The sequence below is a fragment of the Sceloporus undulatus genome, chromosome 2 (assembly GCF_019175285.1).
Source record: "Sceloporus undulatus isolate JIND9_A2432 ecotype Alabama chromosome 2, SceUnd_v1.1, whole genome shotgun sequence".
Taxonomy (NCBI): domain Eukaryota; kingdom Metazoa; phylum Chordata; class Lepidosauria; order Squamata; family Phrynosomatidae; genus Sceloporus; species Sceloporus undulatus.
Genome location: NC_056523.1, coordinates 144,793,805 through 144,820,666, shown reverse-complemented (window position 1 = coordinate 144,820,666; position 26,862 = coordinate 144,793,805). Strand labels below are relative to the sequence as shown.

General features: G+C 39.1%; 1 protein-coding gene across 1 annotated transcript in view; it reads left to right on the top strand.

Moving 5' to 3' along the window:
* DNAH17 (dynein axonemal heavy chain 17) overlaps nucleotides 1-26,862 on the top strand; it is a 138,058-nt gene that overhangs the window by 52,524 nt on the left and 58,672 nt on the right. The window contains exons 26-47 of the mRNA XM_042452577.1: nucleotides 620-868; nucleotides 1,653-1,775; nucleotides 4,141-4,488; nucleotides 4,586-4,677; nucleotides 4,986-5,112; nucleotides 6,318-6,470; nucleotides 10,634-10,759; nucleotides 11,010-11,117; nucleotides 11,354-11,485; nucleotides 11,850-12,010; nucleotides 12,113-12,269; nucleotides 13,395-13,499; nucleotides 14,444-14,601; nucleotides 15,142-15,280; nucleotides 15,768-15,995; nucleotides 16,905-17,042; nucleotides 18,228-18,360; nucleotides 19,352-19,479; nucleotides 19,563-19,711; nucleotides 21,001-21,283; nucleotides 23,287-23,460; nucleotides 24,166-24,373. Of these exons, the coding sequence (XP_042308511.1) occupies nucleotides 620-868; nucleotides 1,653-1,775; nucleotides 4,141-4,488; nucleotides 4,586-4,677; nucleotides 4,986-5,112; nucleotides 6,318-6,470; nucleotides 10,634-10,759; nucleotides 11,010-11,117; nucleotides 11,354-11,485; nucleotides 11,850-12,010; nucleotides 12,113-12,269; nucleotides 13,395-13,499; nucleotides 14,444-14,601; nucleotides 15,142-15,280; nucleotides 15,768-15,995; nucleotides 16,905-17,042; nucleotides 18,228-18,360; nucleotides 19,352-19,479; nucleotides 19,563-19,711; nucleotides 21,001-21,283; nucleotides 23,287-23,460; nucleotides 24,166-24,373 (3,619 nt within the window). The remainder of the gene's footprint in view (nucleotides 1-619; nucleotides 869-1,652; nucleotides 1,776-4,140; nucleotides 4,489-4,585; nucleotides 4,678-4,985; nucleotides 5,113-6,317; nucleotides 6,471-10,633; nucleotides 10,760-11,009; nucleotides 11,118-11,353; nucleotides 11,486-11,849; nucleotides 12,011-12,112; nucleotides 12,270-13,394; nucleotides 13,500-14,443; nucleotides 14,602-15,141; nucleotides 15,281-15,767; nucleotides 15,996-16,904; nucleotides 17,043-18,227; nucleotides 18,361-19,351; nucleotides 19,480-19,562; nucleotides 19,712-21,000; nucleotides 21,284-23,286; nucleotides 23,461-24,165; nucleotides 24,374-26,862) is intronic.

The window sequence follows — 26,862 nt, the reverse complement described above, 5'->3', positions numbered from 1 at the left end:
TAATAATAATAATAATAATAATAATAATAATAATAATAATAATAATAATAATAGGATTTATTTATATGCCACCCAATCACTGGGAATCCAAGTGGCTTACAACAGGGGGGATAATAGACGGTTCCCTGCCCTCAGGCTTACAATCTAAAAAGACACGACACAAAAGGAGAAGGGAATGGTGGGGGGGGGAATCAGGTCCAGCATTCTTCTCTCTCTCTGAGGCCTAGACCAAGGCAGATGGACTAATGTCATTGGATGGATTATCAAGAAAACAAAGCTGAGGTGAGAGAGGTTAGAGGCAATGATTATAACGTTTTTGGAAATTTGAGAATGCTGTCTGACTTGGTTGGCATGAGGGATAAACCTATGTGTTATGGACTGTTCCTTCAGTCTCACAAGAATGACCATTCTCAGTAAGTGTCAACCATTCATAGACACAAACGCACACACACACACATTTAGTACAAATAGTACAAAACTCTCCACAAAACATTAATTAAAACAGTGCAGACTGACATTTCAAAAAGGCTTCAAATTGGTTTTACAGTGGTTTTAAATCATGGGCTCATACAAAACTAAAGTGAATCAAAATCATATACATGTATCTATTCTAATGTAGGTAAATGAAAGCATTAATGACTGGAAGACAACCAAGTGGAAGGAAATTAATGTTGAGCAGATGGATCTTGACTGTAAGAAATTTGCTAAAGATGTAAGAGGATTAGACAAAGAAATGAGACCATGGGATGCTTTTGTGGGACTGGACAACACAGTTAAAAACATGATCACATCTCTCAGAGCTGTGAGTGAGCTCCAGAATCCAGCGATCCGAGATAGGCATTGGAAAGAACTCATGCAGGCCACCCAGGTACAGTCAACAAGGAGTGTTTCCATTTTCTATTATTCCTTTTAAAAAAACCCTGTAATTATTAGTCAGTTCTCTTGTCAAAGCTCTTTGTCTGTGATAGGCTTCTCTACTGTATTCATATCCCTTGTCCAAATCACAGATACTCAAATGTCTTGGACAAATAGATTTATTCCAGTTCTCAGCATCTCAAAAAGTGCTCTGTATGCTTCTCCTGTTACCCATTCACCCAAATTCAGAGATTTGAAATGTAGACAGTACTCTGTTGCACAATTCAGTCTTCTGTCTTTCTGACTGCAATTTTTTATCTTCATCAACAAAAGTTCAAGTAATTATACTGGCCTCTGGTTGAACCAGAGATGGCCTGCCAAAGGGGATATATAATGGGTTTCTTAAAATGAATTTCATTTCTTGATTGGTGACCTCTCTCTGTGTATCTTTTTCTGTTTCCTGTTAAATGGCAGAGCAAGGATGAGAAGTGTGACTTGGAAAGCAATCTAGACACTTGGTACCATTTGACAAAAAGCAGTGTTTGCTAGAGGGCTACAGTAATATTACTCATCTCATATCAGAGATTTTTCTTTAACTGATATCTTTTTTAAAAAGTAAAATGAGATCAATATTTCTACATCACTCACTCTAGCACTTCCTTTTCTTATAATTTGTTTAACACTGCACTCCTACGCTTACTTGGAGGTAAATTCCTTCTGGGTATTCAAATACTGCACTGCAAATAAGAATAGAGTGTCGTCTTGTCCTGTTTTTCCTATATTAATTTCTGTATTAGGTGAAATTTACCATGTCTGATGAAACAACACTTGCAGACCTCCTTCAGCTGAATCTTCACAAATTTGAGGATGAGGTTCGTAGTATTGTGGACAAGGCTGTGAAAGAGTCAGGGATGGAAAAGGTACTATTTCTGCAACATTACATTTTACATCTGCTAGTTATTTTTCTATTCAGTATACTGCATTATAAAATTACAACTTTCAACCTTTTTTGTGATTTTCACACTCCTAAAAAAGCAGATCAACTCACAGAGATTGTTTTACATCAAGGGCTTTAAAAAAGATAGAATGGAGATATTCTGTATAGAGACAAAAGTTATCTCTGTTACATCATGTAAAGAAGGAGAGAGATACTTCTGGTGCCCCTGTCCCCATTCAATCCCACATGCAGGAAACAGACCAATGACACTTGCCTGAGAAACCCTTAAAGGGGAAGGGCAACATCTGCAATGCCAGGCTGTTTTCTGCCTTAGCTGCAAGCAGGTCAACATTTTGAGTGCTCTGCAGATTATTTATCAGTTGCTACTCATTCTTCGGCTGTCCCAGTTGTGTGTAGACAGATTTGACTAAAAAAATCTCATCAAGCAGACTCTGGATTATTTGATTTGTGTTGAACTTTGCCAAAATATTGTATTTCTTAAAAGGTACCTTCATATAGAGAACCCTGTTACATATGTGGTGGCAGTGTGCAAAAGCCAAAAAAATCTGGTCTCAAATACACAAGGAAATAACAGAAATTTTACAAATTAAGCTGAATAAGAGCCCTAAAATCTTCATTCTTGGTATGGTAGAAGAACTAGAAAAAGACATGGAAAGCTTCTCTTCTACATGATAACAACAGCTAGAATAATATACCCTAGAAAGTGGAAAGAAGAAGAGATTCCAGACACAAACAAGTGGAGAGGGAAGATGTTAGATTACAGAGAAAAATAACTAACTCTATTGCGTAAGAATGTGCCTACAGAAAAATTTGAGAGGTGAATTGAATGAATATTTACAGACAACATAATCTTAGTTTATACATTTGCCTATAAATTTATTATTTTTAGATTATATACAGTATGAGAAAGGTATAATGAGAAAGGTTCACCAAAAAGTAAGAATTGTAATAACTTTCTTTCAATAAAGAAAATTAAAAAGGAAAGAAGGAAGAAGGTTATAAAGGTTTCTTGGACATAAACAGAGTTTAACAACAGTACATAGAAAACAGATTTGATTGAGAAGACAAGATTAGTTTACTGTATGGCAGGGGGGGGGGGGGGGAAGAAAGTAAAAGGAATATAAGACATCTAAAAATAAGACCTTGGAGTAGACCAGTGGTGGCGAACCTATGGCACAAGTGCCAGAAGTGGCACTCAGAGCCCTCTTTGTGGGCACATGCACCATCACCTCAGCACAGAGTTTGCCAGAGTTTGTTACTGGAAAGTCAAAGGGACATGGCACTTTCCGATAAATAAGTGGGTTTTGGGTTGCAGTTTGGGCACTGGAGTGGGATACAGACCGCCCAGATTTGCTCCGCGAGGGAACAGCAGCGGACAAACCGCGCGGCTCCGTCACAGAACAAAAAGAACCCAAAAAAGTGGGTTCTTCTTGTGTTGCCTTTGTGATGCCGCAATGTGCCAATGGTGCACTTGCAGCATCACAAAGGCACCAGGATATGCAGACGCTAAGCATCCGTTGCGTCAAAATGGCGGCACCCGTGTGTACAGGACGCCGCCATTTTGACGCCCCTGTCACGTGCTAGGGGTGAGGCCAATATGGACGGTTCGTCCTCGGCCAACCCCTAGCATGTGACAGGGGAGCCACAAAGGCGCGTATAAATCAGGCCAATGTCTCTAAAACGTTTGCCATCACTGGTCAGTAGAGGATAGGAAGTATATGTACATGTATGTTCTAGGTATTTTAATAGATTATTATGTCTGGGTTTGTCCATGTTATGTTTTGTCTTGTAATGTTCATTTTTGTATGTTTATTTTAATGACCAGAAGAAGTAAAATGTACCTTCATATCTTGGCAGTATAATCCAAGCATGACCAAGAATGGAGCTTGTTCCCTCAATGACTTATATGCTTATTTATCCATTACATATATTTTCCCACATGCCTTTGGATAAGATAGTGTACATGACTCCAATTTATCTTTATAAAAATCCTGTGAGGTAGATCAAGCTGACAAAAAATGACTGGCCATATATCACTGAGTGTGTTTTATGGCTCAGTAGAAACTTGAGCATAAATCTCCCACTCTCATCAGTCTAATCTTTCTAACCAATCCTGTATCTCTGGTAGCTCTTTTGAAACATCCAGAGTTGACAAAATTTGATGAACAATACAACACCATAATCACAATATATACATTTTCCCTACTTTTTAAATATTTTAACAAAATGTTGGAGGATCATCTTCATATGTAAACTCTTATTTTTAAATGCTCAAAGACTGAAACTTTTTCTGACTATGTTTTGTTTGTTTGTTTGTTTGTTTGAAGGTGTTGAAAGCTCTTGATAGTACCTGGTCTACCATGCAATTTGAACATGAGCCCCACCATCGAACTGGAACCATGATGCTCAAGTCTGATGAAGCACTTGTAGAGACCCTTGAAGAAAACCAGGTGCAGCTCCAGACTTTGATGACTTCTAAGTATTTAGCTCATTTCCTTCAGGAAGTCTCCAGCTGGCAGCAGAAGCTATCCACTGCTGACTCTGTTATATCCATCTGGTTTGAAGTCCAAAGAACCTGGAGCCATCTGGAGAGCATCTTCATTGGGTCAGAAGACATTCGGAATCAGCTTCCTGAGGACTCAAGGCGTTTTGATTTAATTGACAAGGATTTTAAGGTGAGAAAGCCCCCTACAGACACACTTTTCATGAATTACAACCTGCAGAAAGAAAATTATTTGATTGGTTGACAAATCCATTTTTTCCTCTTGACAGGAATTAATGGCTGATGCAGTAAAAACTCCCAATGTGGTTGAAGCAACAAATAAACCAGGTCTCTATGACAAGCTGGAGGCCTTGCAGCAAAGGTCAGGAAGATGGCATTTCCTAGCCTAATGCTATTGAAGTGTAAAAATGTTGTTGTTAACTGCCATCAAGTCAACTTTGATGCATGGCGACCCTATAAATGAGAGACTTCCAAGTCCCCCTGTCATCAACAGCCCTGCCCAGGTCCTGCAGACTCAGGACCATGGCTTCCTTGGTTGAGTCTATCCATCTGCAATATAGTCATCCAATTTTCCTGCTGCTTTCTACTTTACCAGTCATTTTTGTCTTTTCTGTTGAGTCATATTTTCTCATTATATGCTTCCACTGTCTTCTCCTTCTTGCCTTTTAGTTTGGCACTCTGCGAAAAGGCTTTGGCTGAATATCTGGAAACAAAGAGACTGGCTTTCCCCAGATTTTACTTTGTGTCCTCTGCTGATCTGCTGGATATTTTGTCCAATGGCAATGATCCAGTCGAGGTAGGGTAACTGTGGAAGGGAGCATGTTGGTTTCTTTGGAATGATTGTAATAGATATCGAACACTTTCTTTAGGAAAGAAAAACTCAGCAATGAAGTTAGTTTATCTAAAGCAAAAATCACAGATTAGTTGAAAATACAGTTGTTCCTTGGTATCTGTGGGGGATCCATTCCAGACACACACACCCCACACACACACACAGACGAATAACAAAAAACACAGGATGTCAAGTCCCATTGTTTACTATGGCAGCATAATGTGCATGCGGCTGCTGGTGTGGTGATGTGCATGCTCCTCTGTTTAAAACAACGGGGCTTGCCATCTGCAGAAGCTCAAATGCATGGATGGCAAGCCCATGGATAACAAGAGCCTACTGTATAGATGTTATATGTGGCTTTGATTGACAATTTAAAAAAGAGCATAGGTAAACTGGACTTCTAGGGTGACATGCAGGCCCCCCCCCATAACTATACAGAAAGTGGCAGGTAATGGGGCAGCAGCAAACAGTGTCAGTACCAGGGCTACTCAGGCATGCCAGAGCCCACTCCTCTCTTCCTCTCTTAAAATATTCCTCTCTCCTTCTCTTAAAGTATTCTGTATGTAAAGGAGAGGTATGTACATAGTTACATGTGTTCTTTTTTATTATTTATTTTTAAAATATATTGTCCTTTTCAAAGCAGTGCTTACTCCCAAGTGTGGTGTGAAGAAAGAATGTTGTGCCTCACTAGATGGCTTAGGACCATCAACTCTAGGGTGTAAACCTGCCTGCCTGAAGCACCGGCTGTAAACCAGTGAGACTGTACATGTTTTGCATGTGGCAGGCACCATATTGTGCCTTGGATAACTTCAGCATAAGCCTTAGAAATCTCAGGTGACAGCTGGTGATGGAAATACTCTTTTCTGCCTGAGACCTTGGGCAGCTATTGCCAGTCAGAGGACACAATAATGAACTGGATGGACCAATGGTTTGTAATCAATGTTACACATCCTCTCTCAGCTAGACAGTGTGGGGTTTTCTTAGATTGTTCACTGCCCATTCTCTTCAAACCTCTCCCATTGGTTGTCTTTAAAAACAAAACAAAACATATATTTTTTAAAAAAACCAAAACCTCTCTTATCTCATTTTCTCCACCATCATCACCTACATCTTTCTATTTTGGACCCTATTATATTTTGTGCTTCAGAATCCTGTTCTTTTTCTTGAAGGTGTCTCGCCACTTGTCCAAGCTTTTCGATAGTATGGCCAAGCTGAAATTCAAATTAGATACAAGTGGGAAGCCTCTCAAGATTGGTTTGGGAATGTACAGCAAAGAAGATGAGTATGTAGATTTTGACAAGGAATGTGACTTATCTGGACAGGTTAGTAGGATTCAATTTCAAATTTGACATTGATCCCCTGAATTGATTTGCATAATTTCTAAGGGATTGCTAAGTCCATAAGTTTTCCTTGTGACATTGCATGTAGCCACTGAGATGGCCTCTCTGCACAACCTCATTTCACATAACACTCACTACAGAAACAGTTATCCTTACAGCTTTCCCTTCTTCACATCTACTCTTCTACATTCTAAAAAATGGCATACTGCAGAGAATCCGAAAAAGCCATATATTCAAAAACATGGAATGAATGACATAAAAGTGACACACATACTGTTCTTGCAAGGTGTTTTGAAGAAAGGCCTCAGACCAAATACTCTAAAAAGACAAATATTGGCATTGTCAGTGGTAATACAGTTGAAAGGGTCTCCTCTATCAGGACATCCACACTTAAAAAGATTCCTAATGGGAGCAACAATAAAATCATATCCCACATATCATAGGTTTCCAAATTGGAACCTAAACTTAGTACTGAACAAGTTGACCAAAGCACCATTCAAACCAATAAGAGAGGTTACTTTGTAGACTGAATACTTTGTGGTACATTATTATATGTAATAATGCTACATATAAAGTAGCATTATTAATAGCCATTACATTAGCTACACCTATATCAGAGCTATCAGCATTACTTGTGAATCCAAATTTATGAAAGATAAAGCCAGACAGATTAAAGTACGGACCCCATCATTTCTGCCAAAATGTCCATGGAAGATGATGCCAGAAGTGATCTATCTCCCAAAATTTTGCCCCAAACCAAAGCATCTGGAGGAGTATAGATGACATACTTTGGATGTGAAACATTTAAAATTTATTTGGACAGAACAAAAGATATTAGATGAACAGAGGCATTGTTTATATCATACCATTCACAAACATTAGGTAACAGATCAACAAAGACTATAATTGGCAGGTAGCTTTGAGCTTGCATTAATTTATGCTTTGAGTAGGAAAAAAACCAACACCCATATGACCTCATTCAATGCAATCTATGGCAAGAAGTACTGCATTTTCTGTTTCTATTTCAACACAGACTATTTGCGAGGCGGCAGGTTGGAAAGAACCACTTTTATTAAACACTTTAAATTGGACAAGTTTAGGTCAGCACAGGCATCATTCGGACAAAAATGTGCTGCAGGCTGTCATAAAAACATAACATCCACCCTAGACATACAAAAGGCTTGGGTATACCCCAATCATAGTGGATTTATCCTCCGTGCCATCCCATGAATGACAGATTGGATTTAACCATGAAGATTCATTCAGGGATGGCAGAGGATCAGTCCATACACACATACCCAAAATAATAATAAATGAATGAATAAAATAACACAGAGACATTATACAAGGCTAGATAACAAAACTGACCATGGAGGGATGGAATACAACAGAAACAACTGAAAAGAATGCTGGGCTCCTGCACGACTGGCTGGCATGTAAGGGTAAACCCCAATCATAGTGGATTGATCCTCCTGCCATCCCCGAATGAATCTTCATGGTAAATCCAATCTGTCAGTTCCTGTAAATTCATACTTGTGGCATCCTTAACAGAGTCTATCCATCTAGCATGCAGTCTTCCTCTCTTTCTACTTCTCTCCACCTTTCCTGGCATTACATTTTTTTTCCCAATGAGGCATGCTCATGATGTGGCCAAAGTACTACAGCATCAGTTTAATCTTCTTGGCTTCTGGAGAGATTTCTGGCTTGATCTGTTCTAGGACCCATTTGTTTGTCTTTTTGGCTGTCTGTGGAATCCTTGGCACTCTTCTCTGGCACCACATCTCAAATTAATTGATTTTCTTCCTGTCCTCTTTCTTAACTGTCCAGATCTCACATCCATACATGGTAATAGGAAATACAATGGCTTGGACGATTCTAACTTCAGTGCTCAGTGATATGTCTTTACTCTTTATGATGTTTTCTAGCTCTTTCATAGCAGCCCTTCCCATTCCCAGTCTACTGATTTCCTGACTGCAGTCCATGTATAATCCCAGGTATGAGAACTCTTTTACTATATCTGTTTCCCCACTGTCTAGGTTGAATTTGTGTGGATCCTCTATGGTCATTAGTTTTGTTTTCTTTCTGTTCAGCAATGTCTGCCTTTTGACTTTCTTCCTTGACCTTGTTTAGTACTTGCTTTAGGTCTGTGATATTTTTTGCTAGTAATATGGGATCACTTCATACCTTAGACTGTTGATATTCTTTCCTCCTTTTTTCATTCCTCCTTCTTCTGTGTCCAAGCCTGCTTTCTGTATAAAATGTTCTGCATATACGTTGAACAGATAGGGTGAAAGGATGCAGCCTTGCCTGACCCCTTTTCCAGCTGGGAAACATTCTGTTTCTTCATGTTCTGTTCTGCCAGTAGCTTCTTGTCCTAAATACAGATTCCTCATCAGGACTATCAGATGTGTTGACACTCCCATGTCTTTAAGGGCATTCCATAGCCTTCATGATTTATGCAGTCAAAGGCTTGCTATAGTCAATAAAGCACATCCTGGTTTTATTTTGGAATTTCGTGGTGCACTCCATTAGCCATCGTATGTTTGCAATGTGGCGCCTAGTGCCTCTTCCTTTTCTGACCCCGCTGGACCTCTAGAATTTCTTTCTCCCTGTATGGCTGGAGTCTATGTTGCAGAATTTTGAGCATACTTTTGCTTGTGTGGAAAATTAATGCTATGGTCCTATGGTTGCTGCAGTCTTTTGTGTCTCCTTTTTTTGTGGATGGGGATATATATTGGTCTCTTCCAATCTGTTGGCCATTGTTTTGTTTTCCATATTTGTTGACATATGTTGGTTAGCCCCAGAGTTGCTTTTGTCAGTGTGGACTGAAGCAGTTCAATTAGTATATAATCTGTTCCTGGTGGTTTACTTTTCACCATTTCTCTTATTGCAGCTTCCACCTCACTTTTTATAATTTGGGGTTCATGTTCATATGGCTCTTCATTCCCTGTGTCTTTCATTTTTTCCATCTCTTTTATATAGCTCTTCTGTTTATTGCATCTAGTATCTTTTTATTCCTTCCTGGTCTTGAATTATGTTAATTTTATTGTCATAGAGAATCCTAGTCCTTGGTTTGAATTTCTCTTTGATTTCTCAGGTCTTGTGGAATATGTTCCTTGTTCATCCCTTTTTGTTATTGTCTTCTACTTCTCTGCATTGGCCATTGTAGTAGTTGTCTTTGTGTTTTTGCACTAGTCTTTGTACTGTTGCATCAGTGATTCTGAATTTGTTCCTGTCTCCCTTTTGTTTTGCTTCTCTTCTTTTTCCTTTACTGCTTGTAGCTTTTATCTGTCATACATGGTTTTTTCTGTTTCTTTTTGGCTACTGAAAGTGTCTGTCTGCATTCTTCTTTTATTGTGTCCCTGGCTTCTGTGCTAACACTTTATTAGCCTTGTGTGATAAACTCCTTAACTGCCCGTTACTAGATGCTGCATCAGATCTGCCTTTCAAAATGCATATTCTTGAAAAGCCTAGGTTAGTGCTTATGCACTGTGGTTAAAAATATGGAAATGAAGGCAACTGTACATGTAAAGAGAGTCAGTAGGTATACATATGGAATAAAAATATAATAGTATAGTAAGAGCAGAAACCATATTAAGGGTAGACTATGGGGAAGATGCAAACAATTTATATTTTCTTTTTCTGAATATAATACCAATTTATTTTCATCTTTAATTTCCCCGCTCTCCCCTTCCCAAAGCTGATGGATGAGATTTAAGTTATGAAAGACAAGAAAGAGAAGATAGAATCCTTGGAAAATGTACAAATGTTGTATTTTAAAAATAAAAATAAAATAAAGAAAAAGAAAAAGAAAAGCCTAGGTTAGCGGAAGCCTGATCACTGAAGCTGAAGTCCCCTCTGGCAACTCAGGAATAAGGGGAGACTGGTTCATGTTGCCACCATTTTAGGGGGGAAGGGAAGAAGAATGTAGTTTTGCAGTCAATGAAATATTGTAGTTAAGCACTGATAAATGCAACATCTTTGCAAAAGAGATAATATCTATATTCCACACAACCATTTTGTAATAACTGTGTATTTCTTATATGAAAGAACATGATCTCTGGAGTTTTGACCTTTGTGGCTATGTTCGTGTGTTGTATGCAGCACCACTGCATACAACGTGAACTTGGAAAAATTGCTTCTAGGTGGAGATTTGGTTAAACCGATTGCTGGAGAGAATGCAGAGCACATTACGCAAAGAAATTTCTGAAGCTGTAGTGACTTATGAAGAAAAGCCAAGAGAGCAGTGGATATTTGATTATCCTGCACAGGTAAGCAAAGAAAACAAATCAAAATGGAAACTGTATTTATTTAATATGTGAGGTGCAAAGAAAAGCTGAAAGAAAAGACAAAAGAATCTGTTCTGATAAGAGGAGCAAATCAACCCAGAAGCAGCTGAGTCGTCTAATCGACTCAGCTTACCATGGCTGTACATTGGAGCCCAAACTGCAATGCCTAAGGATGGTTCTGACATCTCATGAGGCTTCAATGTTTCACATAACTTTTTGGTTTTTGTTCCAGATTGCTTTAACATGTACTCAGATATGGTGGACAACAGAAGTTGGTATTGCCTTTTCCCGATTGGAAGAAGGCTATGAAAATGCTATTAAAGATTACAATAAGAAACAGGTACACTGTTTTCTATGCTCAAGGTCTCTGTTCTATGCAATTCCAGATTATTCAACTGGGCAGTAAAGAATATTTTGTTTCCTCTGGACATTGCCTAGGGTTAACATCCCTGTCATTAGATGTGATTTCCTGGCACTTTGTGCATGAATATGTATGTGCATGCATGTAAAGAAAACCCTTATATCTCATGGCTAGAAAGACTACTACTTCCATGTCTTCTTTCTCTCATTTCCTAGATTAACCAGTTAAACACATTAATTACACTACTCATTGGAAACTTAACCGCAGGAGACAGAATGAAGATTATGACAATCTGTACCATTGATGTCCATGCTCGAGATGTCATTGCCAAAATGATTACAGCAAAGGTATCTTATGCATTAAAGATTCCCTGACAATGCATTTTTGTTGCATTTGTTTTTATTTTTTATACATATATGTAAAAATGGGGTGTGTGAAGAGACTTTTGCTCTGCCATATAGTGGGAGATCTGACATAGGGATGCTAAAGACCTATCCTGAATCCTTTTGAAGAACTATAATTTTAAAAATGGAAATTCACTTGATATCTGCTCATGACTGCAAAATCGGCAAAGGTAGAGTGTTAAAGCATTAACACATGACAACAGAAGCCCCATATATCTAGGCTCTTAAGAACTAAAAGGGGGAAAGGAGAAATCATATTGTGTTCATTCTCCAATGTGAAGAAGATGCTTTTACTTTTGGACAACAGGTAGAAAGTTCCCAGGCTTTTACATGGCAGTCCCAACTTCGGCATCGATGGGATGAAGAAAAGAGGCACTGCTTTGCCAACATCTGTGATGCTCAACTTCAGTATTCCTATGAGTATCTTGGCAACACTCCACGTCTAGTGATCACCCCACTCACTGACCGGTATGAGCAGCTCAGCTTGGGAGACTCTCAGCCTGGCCCAGGAGACATTCTTAGGCCTTCAGTGATACAACAGATGCCTCTGTGTGTGTGTGTGTTTTGCAGATGCTACATCACCCTGACACAGTCTCTCCACTTGATCATGGGAGGTGCTCCCGCTGGCCCTGCTGGCACAGGGAAGACTGAGACTACCAAAGACTTGGGCAGGGCAGTAGGGATTATGGTGTATGTCTTCAACTGTTCTGAGCAAATGGACTATAAGGTAAAAGATTTAATTAAGGAAACTCATATAAAGAAAGGGAGGAGGGATACTTTGGCCAGCCTTGAATGCAGATTAGTAGTGGACATTAAGATTGTTAGCAAGTACGTTACAGGCAGCAGAGAATCAAAAGGATCACCTTCCTCCTTGGTGAATGCCAGTACTTTTTTTTTAAACTAACAAAGCATTATTATTTCTTGTGTGCCTCAGGTAATGGCTGCAGCATTTTTGCCCTTTCCCAACCAGTCCCCTCATTTTTAGCTGATGCTGTAACTATGGATTATGCAGCTACCCTTTCTGTCATTCTAATTGATAGATTGTCCTGTGTGTGAATATTTCTTCTGTGTGCCAAAAGAACATTTCTTCACACAGTGGCATAGTTACAGACAGCTGTGGGAAGTGTGGCACAGACAGCACTGCCCACCGTGAACTTGTTGCAGACCCCCCTTTCCATTAGATACAATGACTGGTGCGTGCCGCTGTGCCCAAGCCCCATTATAATGGTGGCACTTAGTCTGGACCTCCCTTCCCAAAATCCTGGCTACGTCCCTGCTGCGTCCCCACTTTGCAAATGCTAATTGCTCTGACTGAAACATTGCAAGGCAAACATAGTTTTAGAAGTAGTAACATTCTGTGGCCATATCTCTGATTAGTTTCAAGAAGAGGCCACTCTTACCTATCTTATCTAATTTGTTTGTAAATTGCTTGAAGGTGAAAACATCATCTGCAGATGTAAAAAAAAAAAGCATGGAGAGATACAATTACAGTACACTCAGCTTTCCTACTATTCTGCATACTTTAAAGAGTATCTATTTTTTTTAAAAAAAAAAAACCTTGCATGTTCTGCTAGGATATTGCAGCTTTATAGGAGGTACCTGGCATTGTAAAATTTTATAAAGCACCACATTTTAAAAAACATGGTACCCCTAATTATACCCCTTATAATAACACTCGAAATATCCAAGAAAAGAATAGACTGCTTGTTCCTTGTGACAATTTCTCTCCTCCCCAGTGTGTCTTTCTGTGGGCCCTATTACTGTTACAGGAAAACAGTATATAAATAGAAAATGTTAATTAACTGATGAAATAAAATTCTTCTAAATTGTTACCTACACTTTTTCTTCCTAGTCCTGCGGAAATATCTACAAAGGGCTTGCCCAGACAGGTGCATGGGGGTGTTTTGATGAATTCAATCGGATCTCAGTGGAAGTCCTGTCAGTAATTGCTGTACAGGTAAAAATTCTCATTTTTACACAACATGTGATGTGTCCAGCTATTATGTATAAATAAAAGGACATTAATAATGCTTTTAGCTTTATCATTGTGGTGAAATACCTGTCATTTTGTCTCGAACTAAAACAGTCCTTGACAAAATAATAGGATGGATTAAGAGATTCTGTGAGATAAATTCAGTTCACAGACCCCTCCTGATAAAAGGAGGATGTTTGTGCATGTGTGCATTATTTCCAGGACTTACTAATTCCCCTTTAAATAGGAAGACAATCTGCTTAGGAGAGGCAAGAAGCCTTCAGAACATCACTGAAAGTATTGTGCAGGCTTCAGAGTAGAAGCACTAGAAAAACATTGCCTCTTCCTCCTTCCGTTCATTGAAATCTATATTGGTTTGCAACTCTAGTTTGTGAAGAGCTGTACTAGATCCAACCCAGTGGTCCCAACCAGAACCTGTGATGACTACAAAACTGTTGTATTCAGTGAAATGTGGCTATATGACAATATTATGAAGTCAGTTCTGAGTGAGGGTAGATATCATTGGCCTTCTCTTAACTGGTTTTTCCTCTTAATTGGCTCTAAACAACCAAATTTGGTAGTGTGACATTACAAATCAGGTTTAGAATGACAGGATCTTTTTTGCTCTCACTCTGAATGGTAAATACTTGCTGTTTGTAATTGAACTATCCAAAGGTGTTTACAGTGGGAGGGTACTTTCCTGCTGGCTTTTGCAAGAGTTTCACACTCCACTCACCATAGCTGAGGTGGAAAAATGCTTGATAGGTGAGGGTCAATTTGTCACCCCAACCCTAAATGCCTAAGGGTTCATATGCTGCAAGAAATAATGAAAAGAAATTGACTTATGCTTGTGTTAAAATGCTCCTAAGCATTTTACTTCTCATGACAAGCTCGTTAATAAGTTGTAGGCCATTTTATGCACTGTTTAGGTTAAATGTGTTCAAGATGCCATTCGAGCTAAAAAGAAGACCTTCAATTTCCTTGGAGAGATGATTTCTCTTATACCAACAGTTGGAATGTTTATTACGATGAATCCTGGATATGCAGGTCGGACCGAACTGCCTGAAAATCTGAAAGCCTTATTCAGGTACAGGCATACATGTGCTATTCAGCAGATATACTGATGATCAGGACAATGGATGAGTTTGTGCAGAAAAGGATCAAAACATAGGATTCTTTGGTTAAAAAACTTAAGCAGCTGTAAGAGACTATAAGAAAACATGAGCAAATAGTGTGGAAAAGGAAAGAATAGTTCATAGACCTGGAAGGCATTACTGAAATAGGCAAATGAAGAGGGGTGTGTATGTGTATGTTCGTGTGTTTTAAAGATTTATCTCCTAACTTTCAATCAGATGATATTCATATAACACTTTTTCATAAAATACTAGAATACCAGCTACACTCACTGACTTGGACTGCCAAGAGGGAAATTCTCAACACAGACTATATATAGCATGTAAAATTATCACAGCAGGACATAACCAAGTATAAAGTGGAAGGTTTTCAGTATAAGCATTGAAATGTAACGTTATCTGACATTTGCATTGAATAACAGCCTAATGAACAAACTGACTGTTGTTTCTGCAGCATAACCACTCCAGATGTTGTCTCACTCATCCTGTTTTAGGCCCTGTGCCATGGTGGTTCCTGACTTTGAGCTGATCTGTGAGATCATGCTGGTTGCTGAAGGTTTCATTGATGCCAGGCTGCTAGCTAGGAAATTCATTACGCTCTACACGCTGTGTAAGGAGCTGCTTTCCAAGCAGGTAATTTGAAACTTGCTCCACAGGCCTGACTGTCATAGAATTTAGAGCAACAGAGAGTCTATAGGAGCAAATTGGCAGAAGTTTTTGAGAGTCATTTAAGCCGTGGGGGTAGACATTTCCTATCACTCCAAGATGTCATGCTGTGTTCTTATTCCCTGTCTGCCTGCTAACACCAATACCCAGCCAGAAAGTAGAGGTCTGGATTACTAATAGCAAGCTTGTAATGGCTGCTGCTGCCACTTCACACCACACATCTCAGTATCACCCCTTGCATGCAGGTAATTTAAAACCTGAGGGTTTGCAGAAGGCCACTCAAGAGTTCCATTAGTGTCTTTGGTAAGAGAGAATACCTGTACCAATACATCCACTGCTCAAAAAGGGAAACCTTTCTCTTGTCTTTTATACACTTACATGCCTTTCACATCTTGCTTTGAGTTATGCCATTTTGTTTGTATATAGTGCTAAGATGGTACCTCCTTCCTGACAGGATCACTATGACTGGGGGTTGAGAGCTATCAAGTCTGTACTTGTAGTGGCTGGCTCCCTGAAGAGAGGAGACCCAGGTCGGGCTGAGGACCAGGTCCTCATGAGAGCTTTGCGTGACTTCAACATTCCCAAGATTGTGACAGATGACTTGCCGGTTTTCATGGGACTCATTGGAGACCTTTTCCCAGCACTTGATGTACCCAGGAAACGTGATCTCAACTTTGAAAAGGTGAAATTAATTCATTCTTGTTGGTTGAAGCAACTGAGTGGGAGTGGGTTCAAATGCTGTTCTTCAGCAGTCATGTTGGAGGTCTGAATATCTGGCCCCTGTGACTTCAGTCACAAAAATTATTAGTGCTGTACTGTGGAGAGGCTATACTCTAAAGAGGCCTGATCAAACATTTCCAGTGCCTTTTTCTACACAAAGACGCCTATCCAGGCAGTACCCTCTTTAGTTGAGACAGAGCATGGCTACAGTGCTTTGCCAGCCATGAGTGAGAGAGGCAAGTCCTCTAGCCAGAATTTGACTCTGAGTGGAGCAGCTTTCATTGGCTGGCTGGCTGGCTATTTAGGTGGAGAGTATTAAACTTCTAGCTCCCTCAACCTCTTCCTTTCATTTGAAGAATGTTCTGGGCTTACATGGCACCAGAAATCAGTGCATGGGACAACAAGAGGAAAGGGCTATTGAAAATCAGACATCTGTTGCTTCTCAGCCCCTCAAGTATCTTTAAAAATGGGGGACATTTAAACATTTAAATTATTCCAGAGAGTTTTAGGTATCTGGTGGAAATCTGACTAGCCACAGACACTGTGCTGCTAACCCCACCTGTACTGTATTGTGGCATATCTACAGTTAGTCTTTAACAAAGGATGCTTGAGCATTTTGCTCAGTAAACTTTTTGCCATGCCATCCAGTATGTAGGTCAGATTGCAGTTATTGAAGTGCATATTAGGGAAAAGTTAAAAATGCATCTGTTTTGTTTTTTTTAAAAAATGCATCTCTTTTATTTTTTTTTTTAAAAAATGCTGATTAATGAAGAAACTGTGCGAAAGATTCATGAATGAACAGACGCAAAACTGATGTGATCCAGAATGAGACAGATTTCTCCATTCTTAACTTTATTTCTTGTCTTCTCAGATTATCAAGCAGGCTGTTCTTGAGCTCAAGCTGCAGCCTGAGGAAAGTTTTGTACTGAAGGTGGTGCAGCTGGAGGAGTTACTCCAAGTCCGACATTCTGTGTTTGTGATTGGGAATGCTGGTTCTGGCAAGTCCCAGGTATGAGCAATGGGCCAGCAGCTATGGTCCAAGCATTGTGGGTTCTATTTGGAGCATTCATTATCTTTAGTGAAAGCTAATTTCTGAGATGGTTTCCCAAGAAATTGGCCATCTTTCCAGGATGTCTTGAGAAATATTTATAATTGCAAAAATGGCACTCTTGATCCTCTGCCACTCTCAGTTAGGGCTAAAACATGTCATTGTTTCTCACCTGAGTGACATCATTATCTTCATTTCAGTAAAGTAGGCTAAAAGCAGTGGTCCCCATAAAGTAGTTCCAGCCAGTCTTCTCCCTTTTAACATTCACAATTTCTTTCCCTAATGCCTCCCGCAAAGAGTGGGTCATAACTACAGCCAGGAAAGTCTGATGCTTGTGAATATCTATTTAACATTAATGCAAAAACTGATTAAACTCATAAATTGCATATGTTTACTGCAATGATGTAATTTAAATATCCAGTGGAATAAAGAAACTATATAAACCATCTATATAGAAAATGATCACACAGCAAAAATATTGAAAAGTAACATAATGTAAGGTATCCCATCTTTAAAACTTTAAAAAAATCATCAAGGGAACAATCAAAAATGGATATGGTAATGTCCACAATTCAAATATAAGTCCCTTTAAAGAAGATATAAAGTTCATGTCATTTATGGTGTAGGTTTTGCAAAACCTGAAATCCGAAGATCTTATGGTTTGAAAGAATCTTGGAAATAAATTTCATAAAATATTAAGTTTAGAACTTGTGACTTCAAGGAACAAAGAATGAGTCACAACTACAGCCACTATGGCTACTCATGTGTGCATCAGACTGAGATCTGATAATTCTAGCTTAAATTGAGCAAAAGAGCACTTCTTGACCAGAGAGCTTTTTGTGGCTTAGTGTTGTTGCACAACGGATGCTGAATGGAATCTTCATCTGATGTTGGGTGTCCCCCTATATCTAGTTTGAGGAGGCAACAGACCAATCTTTTATGCTGTGATGGGTCCAACTGCTTTATATGTGGGGGATTTATTTTTGCTAAGAGAAATATTGTGTTGGCCATGGAAACCTCTGATAAATTTAGGAAATTAAAGTCTCCCCTCAGTAGGAGATGCCATATGGGAGTGGCTAATTTGTTCCATAGTTTGGTAACTAATAGCTAAGATGCTCAAAGCCTTGGGTTTCTTTCTCTTGGCAGGTGCTAAAATCTCTGAATAAAACCTACCAGCTCATGAAAAGGAAGCCTGTAGCCATTGACCTTGACCCTAAAGCAGTAACCTGTGATGAGCTATTTGGAATCATTAATCCAGCTACCAGAGAATGGAAAGATGGTAGGAATCATAGCAGCTGCTTTCCAAAACATGTCTAACCTGTGTCTAAAACAAGAAGCCTACTTTTGGCAAACATCCTGCCCTAGAAAGGGCCATAACATAAAATACCAGATATCCATATGTATATTGAAAAAGTATTTCTTTGGCACATTCTTAGAACAGTGTAATTTTAAGTGCAATTTGTTTCATTTACAATGATAGTATGGTTAAAATTTTATTCCAGCATGAAATGTCACCTAAAATAGTATGGGGTTTTTTATGCTTTCCATTTTTCCCCAGATACTTTTTCTGTGAAATAGAAATACTTTAATATAAGGAAATGCCAGGGGCTGGAATTACCTGAAAATATTACATGTTTTAGAGAGCAATCCTATATAAGCAATTACTTAGGAATGTGTCTCATTGAATTCAATGGGGCTTGTTTTTTTAAGTTCCAAACTAATTTTAGTTCAAAACACTAAAGTTTAAAATTATGTCTTCTGAAAGTCTTTGTTGTAAATTGCTTTGATCCATTCCACTGCACATTGTTTGACTCAAGGATAAAATTTAAGGACAAAAAACAACATGATTGTTTCATTTAAAGTATTCTTAATCCCACATCTTTTAAACTAGTTTATACAAAACCATCTGCTGAGCAAAACATTCCAGTCCCTCTATAAGGAGATTACTGGTTCTAATTTGGCCTTTGAGTAACTTCAAATTTGAGTTGAGTAACTTCAGACTAAGAAAGTTTGATCTGAAGATAATTTTTAAGGTAAAATTATTCAGTTCTTTATGTATGTGGAAGAGAGAGAGAGAGAGATATAATCAGTTTAGACTGGTCTATGGAAATCATGCTTTTTTTTTGCAATTCTGTCTGTCTATCTATCTATCTACTTAAGGGCAGTTAACAATAACAACAACCTCTGAAGTGTATTATCTCTGGCCACTTTTTGATATAACTGAAGAGCTTCTGTGTGAATAATAAAATCCTATGTTTTGTTCTGGGCAGGCTTGTTTTCAACTATCATGCGAGACCTGGCTAATATAACACATAAAGGGCCCAAATGGATTGTTCTGGATGGGGACATAGATCCAATGTGGATTGAGTCTTTGAATACTGTGATGGATGACAACAAGGTTAGTAAAGCAAGCCAGGGATTTTGTGGCTGGCATCCATTTCCATGAGACAGTGGTATCATGCTTATGTGTCTCTCTCCTAGGTCCTCACCTTAGCAAGCAATGAGCGAATCCCACTCAACCCCACGATGAGGCTTGTGTTTGAGATTAGCCACCTCAGAACAGCCACACCTGCCACAGTCTCCAGAGCAGGAATCTTGTACATTAACCCTGCTGACCTTGGATGGAATCCGTGAGTTCTGGTTCCCTGTGTGGTGTGTTAGCATCTTGCATTGTCAAGAAGACGAGTTCTTTCATGGCATAAAGAGTAAAAGCTTTTCCTCCCAACTGCTACATATAGGGGTGTCCTACAGGTCTTTTGGTATTCTGTTCTATTCTGCCATCTGCTAGACAATCATATTGGCTCCTATTTTTTCAACAATAGATTTAAAAGAAAAATCTTTGTATGTATTCTAGTGTGTATAATGGTAAAGGTGCACTAATGAAGTAGTATATAGTCTTGTTAAGTTACAAAGTGTGCATCCCACCATCTTAACTTCCTTTTCTGTCCTCTTGTGTAGTTTCTGTGTTTGTATATGAAATGATGGGATTGTAAAATGCTGGATGCTCTTAACTCCAGGATCCCGCCCCAAATAAACATCCTTTCCTGCCATCCACTGCCCAAATTTTGCCATGCCTAAATTTTGTGTAAGGTTAAGGAATGAAATTGGGGTGAGTTTAAGAAAATGAATTTAAAAAGGAAAAGAAATTGGGATGGGTTAAATGTTCAGGCAAGCCCATGCAGCCCACATACTTGAGGTGACTATCAACACAGGCTGCACTACAGTAACCTGGCAATCACTTAAGCACCTTACTCACCCAGGTTCTCTCAGCAGGCTGAGCACACATATGGGTGCATGATACTGAAGAGAATTTATCTCACATAAATCTTGTGTGTGAGTGTGCCTACCTACCTAGTCCAGCATGCATGTGCATGCGTGCGCATGAGCACACACACACACACACATTCTCTCCCTCCCTGCCTTAGCTCCTTTTACATTTGGCTCTCCCCCAACTGATTCTTCACCTTCGCCTCCTCCTCATCTTCTGTGAGAAGACAAACTGGCCACTACAGACAACTGTAGATGAGCCAGAAGTAAAGAGCTTCCATTCCAGGGAGAGTCTACTGTTAAAGTAGGTTTCTTGATGGGATTGAAGGGGCAGAGGGCACTTGTGTCTGGTTAACCCCACTCCAAGGGGGAAATGGCTGCAAACAGAGATCTTTGGCACTTCCTCACTGTGAGAGAGGAACAGCCTTTATTCACTGCTGGGGAAATGCTGAAGAGCCACCATGGACCTGAGGAACCTCAAAGTTTAACCCTTGACTTATCCATGGATCATACCAAAATCCATTACTTTGGCCCCAAAACTTACCCTTGACTTATACATGACTTATAGTCAAGTATATATGGTAGATATGAAATATTCCAAGCATACAAATTCAGGCCAAATTCAATAACTTATTTTTAAATCACTCTACAGAGTTGTGAGTAGTTGGATTGAACGCAGGGAAGTGCAGTCTGAAAAAGCCAATTTGATGATCTTGTTTGACAAGTACTTGCCTACGTGTTTGGACAAACTGAAATTTGGATTCAAGAAGATAACACCTGTACCTGAAGTGACTGTGATACAAACCATCCTCTACCTATTGGAATGTCTCCTAACTCCAACCAACACCCCACCGGATTCTTCCAAAGAGCTATATGAACTCTATTTTGTGTTTGCTTGCTTCTGGGCATTTGGAGGAGCAATGTTCCAAGACCAGGTGCTTTAAAAAAATTAAATAATCATGTTCTGCTTCACACTCCTCCAGATGTCATCATAATAGTGCCCAAATATGTGATGAAGAGTATTAGTGACACAGACGCCATTTTATTGGTCCAGTTCTCAAAGGGTAATTCAACTGCAGAGATGACATCCAACAGACATTTCCACATCACCTAAGCTCCATGTGGCTGCAGTAACACTGACATTTGCCTCCGTGGTGTGTTGGCTCGATTGTGTCTGCACCCCAACCATAATTTCCACACGATCAATGGTACTATACTGACTGCTTGCCATGTGATCTGGCAGCCCCTTTTAGGATGAGTAGTCTTGTGGGACCACAGCCCTCATTCCTTCTGGAGTGAGAGGTCAGCCAATGGAGTCAACATTCTCTCCTTCTGTAGGAAATGATTTTGTAGGTCATGCCTCTGAATAAACATTTGATTGTGCCCTATATTGCTGGCTCTTTCAGGGGCAGCATATGTCTGAATGCACTTTTTAAATAAAATTATTTTGATAGGATTTGTTTGGATATTTTCTAGCATCTCTAGAGAAGAGATAATATTTTTTTAAAAAGCAAAATTATTTTGTCAAAATTCTGCACCATGCCAGATCAAATTCTGCTACACACATAAATTATGCAGATGCGTGCAAACCTGCATTCTCATTCTTGATTAATAATATTTTTATTCAAAAATTAAACACATAAACACAATCATAAGTACACAATGGCCAAGACAATCATTTAGATATACACTTGCTAACCACCCATCAACTAGGACAACACCTCCCTCCCCTCTTCTCCCTCACCCCTTAAAAACAAAAGACTTCATGAATATTCTCAAATTTATTTCCTAATTAATAATAACCTTGTTTCTCCTCATTTAGTCTTCTATTGTCCTTTTCTAACTTAACTGTTTACTGTAATATTAATCCACATTCCTTTCATTAACACATCTATAAGAAAAGAAAAGAAAACAGACTCAGATTGCCTAACAATCAAATCCAATAACACTAATATCTCCTTTTAATTGCTTAACATATTCTATAAATAGTTTCCAGTTTTCTGTGAAAGCATCTGCTTGCTTTCATCTCACCAGATTGGTAAATTTGTCTAATTGAGTCATCTCCATTACTTTTTCAAGTCAATCCCCACATGGTGGAATTTTATTGGTTTTCCACTTTCTTGCAAGAATCAGTTTTGTTGCCATTACTAAACAGTTTATCAAGTATCTATTTTCACCTTCCTTCTAGCCTCTAAATTAACCATATTTAAAAGATAGAATTTTGGTCTCAAGCCAATTGTAAATCCCTTTTTTCCCTACTTCTTATTAATTTTAAACCAATATTTCTTCACTCTTCTACACTTCCACCATAAGTGAAAAAAAGTTCCCACCTATTCTCTACATATCCAATAAAACATTTTTTTCTTATAGATGTGTCAATGAAAATAATGTGGATTAATATTATGGTAAATAGCAAAGTTAGAAGAGAAAGACAGAAGACTAAAGGGGGGAAATCATTATTGTTGTTGTTGTTGTTTTGTTGTTAGGAAATCAGTTAGAGAATATGCAGGAAGTCTTTTGTTTTTAAGGGGGGGAAGAGGGAAGGGGAACATTGTCCTAGTTGGTGGATGGATAGCCAGTGTATATCTAAATGTTTGTCTTGGTTATTGTGTGGTTATGATTGTGTTCATGTGTTTAATTTTTGAATGAAAACATCAATATTTTTATGATCTAATATTTCTAAATCAATAGAAGTTGGTAGCATGAGCTTTCATTGGATTTACCCTACTTCCTCAGATGCATGTGAAAAAGCATGCTTGTGGTGAACCTGTGCATGAGGAAGTAGGCTCAAGTCTATGAAAGCTCATGCTACCAACTCTTTCAGTTAGTCTCAAAGATGGCCATGATCTCTTTGCATATTGATTTTCCAGGTTAGCACAGGTATGTCTTTAAATCAAAAGAAAAAAACTTATTAAATTGGATATATTTATCTCCCCAGCTTGTGGACTATCGTGTGGAGTTCAGTAAATGGTGGGTGAATGAATTTAAAACAATCAAGTTTCCTTCTCAAGGGACTATTTTTGACTATTACATTGACCCCGAGACAAAGAAATTCATGCCTTGGACTGATAAAGTGCCACAATTTGAACTGGATCCAGATGTCCCATTGCAGGTATTTTGAGAAATGATTTGTTGTCTGTTTTTGCTTTATTTGTATTGTTTTCCCCATAGCACTGAAAAACTGAAAATCTATCGCTAGCAAAAGGTTCATCATTAAATCATCTCAGTTGTCTCTATTAAGAGTAGGAAGAGTAAGTCCTGCCACATCATAGTTGACTGATGTGCTTTTCTTTGCCTTGAGGATTTCTTGCCCCTTCCCAGAGTCACATTTTCATGTTGAGATATGTGCCCATTTGGGTAAGCAGCAATAATTGTGATGTGCCCCTTTATGGGGACAACAGGAAATGGATGGTATTTGAACATCATATGGTGAACATCTTGATGTTCTGCATTGTAGACATCACTGGCCCCAACGTAGTCTGGGATGTCATCCCACTCTGGAAAGAATATGTGAGGAAACTGGATATTTAGCAGTTCTTTCTGTCCATGAAGCTAAATCAAAAGAAGGAAGCTGGAGGTAGCCCTGTGGCTGTATTCTGGGGAAGGGGGGGAGAGAGAGAGGAGGAGGAGGAGGAGGAGGAGGAGAGCAATGCAATGGCAATGGCAATTCTGTTTTGGAAAGGGAAAGTAATAGTTGATTCCTAAGAAAGTAGAGAGGGGAAAACTATAAAGAAAATATAGAAAAAAATTAAGCATCAACTTTATTTAATTCAAGTTTTAAAATCAGTGTATTTTAATGTGCGGATTTGTCTTACAGGCCTCCATGGTCCATACAACTGAAACAATTCGGATTCGCTATTTCATGGATCTGCTAATGGAAAAAAAATGGCCTGTGATGCTAGTTGGGAATGCAGGCACTGGGAAGTCAGTGCTGATGGTGGATAAGCTTGACACCCTAAGCATGGATGATTACATGGTGCAATCTGTCCCCTTTAATTTCTACACAACTTCAGCAATGCTGCAAGGTAAAGGGATTGGCTTAATAGACAGATAACAATACCTAAGAACAGATTATAACAAGTAGTAGTAGTTGTTGTTGTGTGCCTCCAAGTCATTTTTGACTTATGGCAACCCTAAGGTGAACCTATCATGGGGTTTCTTGGCAAGTTTCTTTAGAAGTGGTTTGCCATTGCCAGTCTCTGAGACTGAGAGAGTGTGACTTGCCCAGTGGGTTTTTGTGCTTGAGCAGAGAATCGACTCCTGATCTCCAGATGTGTAGTCCAATGCTTAAACCTCTACACCATGCTGGCTGTCATAACAAGTGATTGGAAATACTAAAGAATAGGTAATAATAACTAGCAATGATTATAGAGCAGGCGTTCTTTCTGATTTTGGAAACTCATGGCCTTTCTGGAATGTTTATGCAGTATACAAAGGGTAGTCTGTTGCAGCAAAAAAGAGCAAAGAGCTTTGTCAGGCATTAGTGTGATTGATTGATTGATTGATTGATTGATTGATTTGTCATGTTTTCACACACTACAGCCCACTTCATTAATCTGCAGTGTGACAAATGTGCAAGTGCTTGTTACACAGAAGATTATCACACAGGGGACAGTCCCATCCCTGTCCCGTCCTTCCCATGCGATCATGGGAAGGACGTTCAGACGATGTTGCACTTATCCAGACATGGTCCTATCTTGAAAGCACAAGTGACAGTGATGTCATGAAAGCCTTTCAAATGAAGTTGCACTGATCCTGTCATTGTCCTGTCATTGAAGTGGCATTGGCCTGGCATTTTGCATTAATGGGAGTTCATGTTAATGCAATGCCACTTCAATGATAGGATAATGACAGGATCAGTGTGAACAATATGAAAGGCTTTCATGCAATCCCCCCCTCCCTTCATGGACGGGAAATACATGAGAGAGCTATTCTGACCTTGTCCCATCTAAATGTGATAATCTTCACAGGATCTAGCTTTAAATTATTTAGCATATTTATGAATCACTTTTTCTGGTCAGTGAGCACTTACGTTGACAAAAAATAAAGCTTTTTTTTTTAAAAAAATAACACCACCACCTTCCAGGGCTGGGGAGCACAAAATTAAGGGAGGACATTCCTTATTATAAAATCAGAAGAAAATCAAAGAGAAACAGCACCTGTTAAAAGCTTGGCAAAGCAATACAGTAGTTCTGCCTGAAACACAATTGAAAAGCAGCAAATCTAATTTCCATGAAGAAATTTATGGAGATTAGATTTGGGTGATGCAGCAAGGCCTTGTTTCAAATAACAACCAGCTTCACCTAATACAGCCTATAACAGAGGCTGAAACAGTCTTTCCATGAGGAAGTCTGGGAAGGTTAACTTTTTCTAGCACTTGACCTGACATACATTTTGAGAGAACTAATACCAAGCATACAATCATGGTAATGGTGTGTGTGTGTGTGTGTGTGTATGCGCGCGCCTTCGAGTTGCCTGACAACTTATGATGATCCCATTAATTTCATAGGGTTTTTTTTAAGGCAAGGAATACTCATAGGTGGTTTTGTCAGTTCCTTCCTCTGAAATACAGCCTACAGCAACTGGTATTCAATGGCAGTCTCCTATTCACTCCTAACCAGAGCTGACCTGCTTAGCTTCCAAGATTAGACAGAATCTGGTGCCTTTAGGACTGTGTTTCTCAACCTTCCTAATGCCGTGACCCTTTAATACAATTCCTCATGTTGTGGTGGGCCCCCCCAACTGTGTCTCAGTTCGTAAGACCATCGGAAATATGTGTTTTCCAATTATCTTAGGCGACCCCTGTGAAAGAGTTGTTCAAACCCCAAAAGGGGTCGCAACCCACAAGTTGAGAACCGCTGTTTTAGGGTATTTAGGTCCATCATGGTATTGCTACAGGTCACTTATTGGACAATGTTCCTAACACTGCTGATGATGTTTCCTGATCAGCCAACATTCTGCATCCTGCCTCACTTTGCCTTCACACAATACATCAGGCTGTGTAAAGATTTGGGGTGGTAATAAGATCATTACAGCAGTACCCCTTTTCTAACCTATGTGCATTCAGCACACTGTGTGAATGGGGCCTGTGTACAAATTATCTGTACTTAGGGTCACTATGTGTGATCAGAAATCTCACAAAAGGGGCAAGCTGCAGTCGCCATAGACAAGCCTCCACTTGTAGAGTTTGTTCACCTAGTCTACTGAATATGTGGTGTTTGGAAATAAGGAGTGCTTCTATTCACCACTACCATTACCATCACTATCCCAGAATCATACCAGTTCCATTGACTCATTCTGTTCTATGAAAGTCATAATTGATCTGATTCTTCAGATGAAAGTGTCACTGGACTTCTTCACCCTTAGCCTTCAGACTAGTCAGTTTCAATTTTATACGAGTTCTCCCTCATTGCAGTATGGCTGCCTCTTCCATGTAGATTTGATATCACATTATTGTTTTTAAAAGTTGAAGGTTAGGCCTATTGTGCAAAGAAATGAATTTGGAGGATATTCT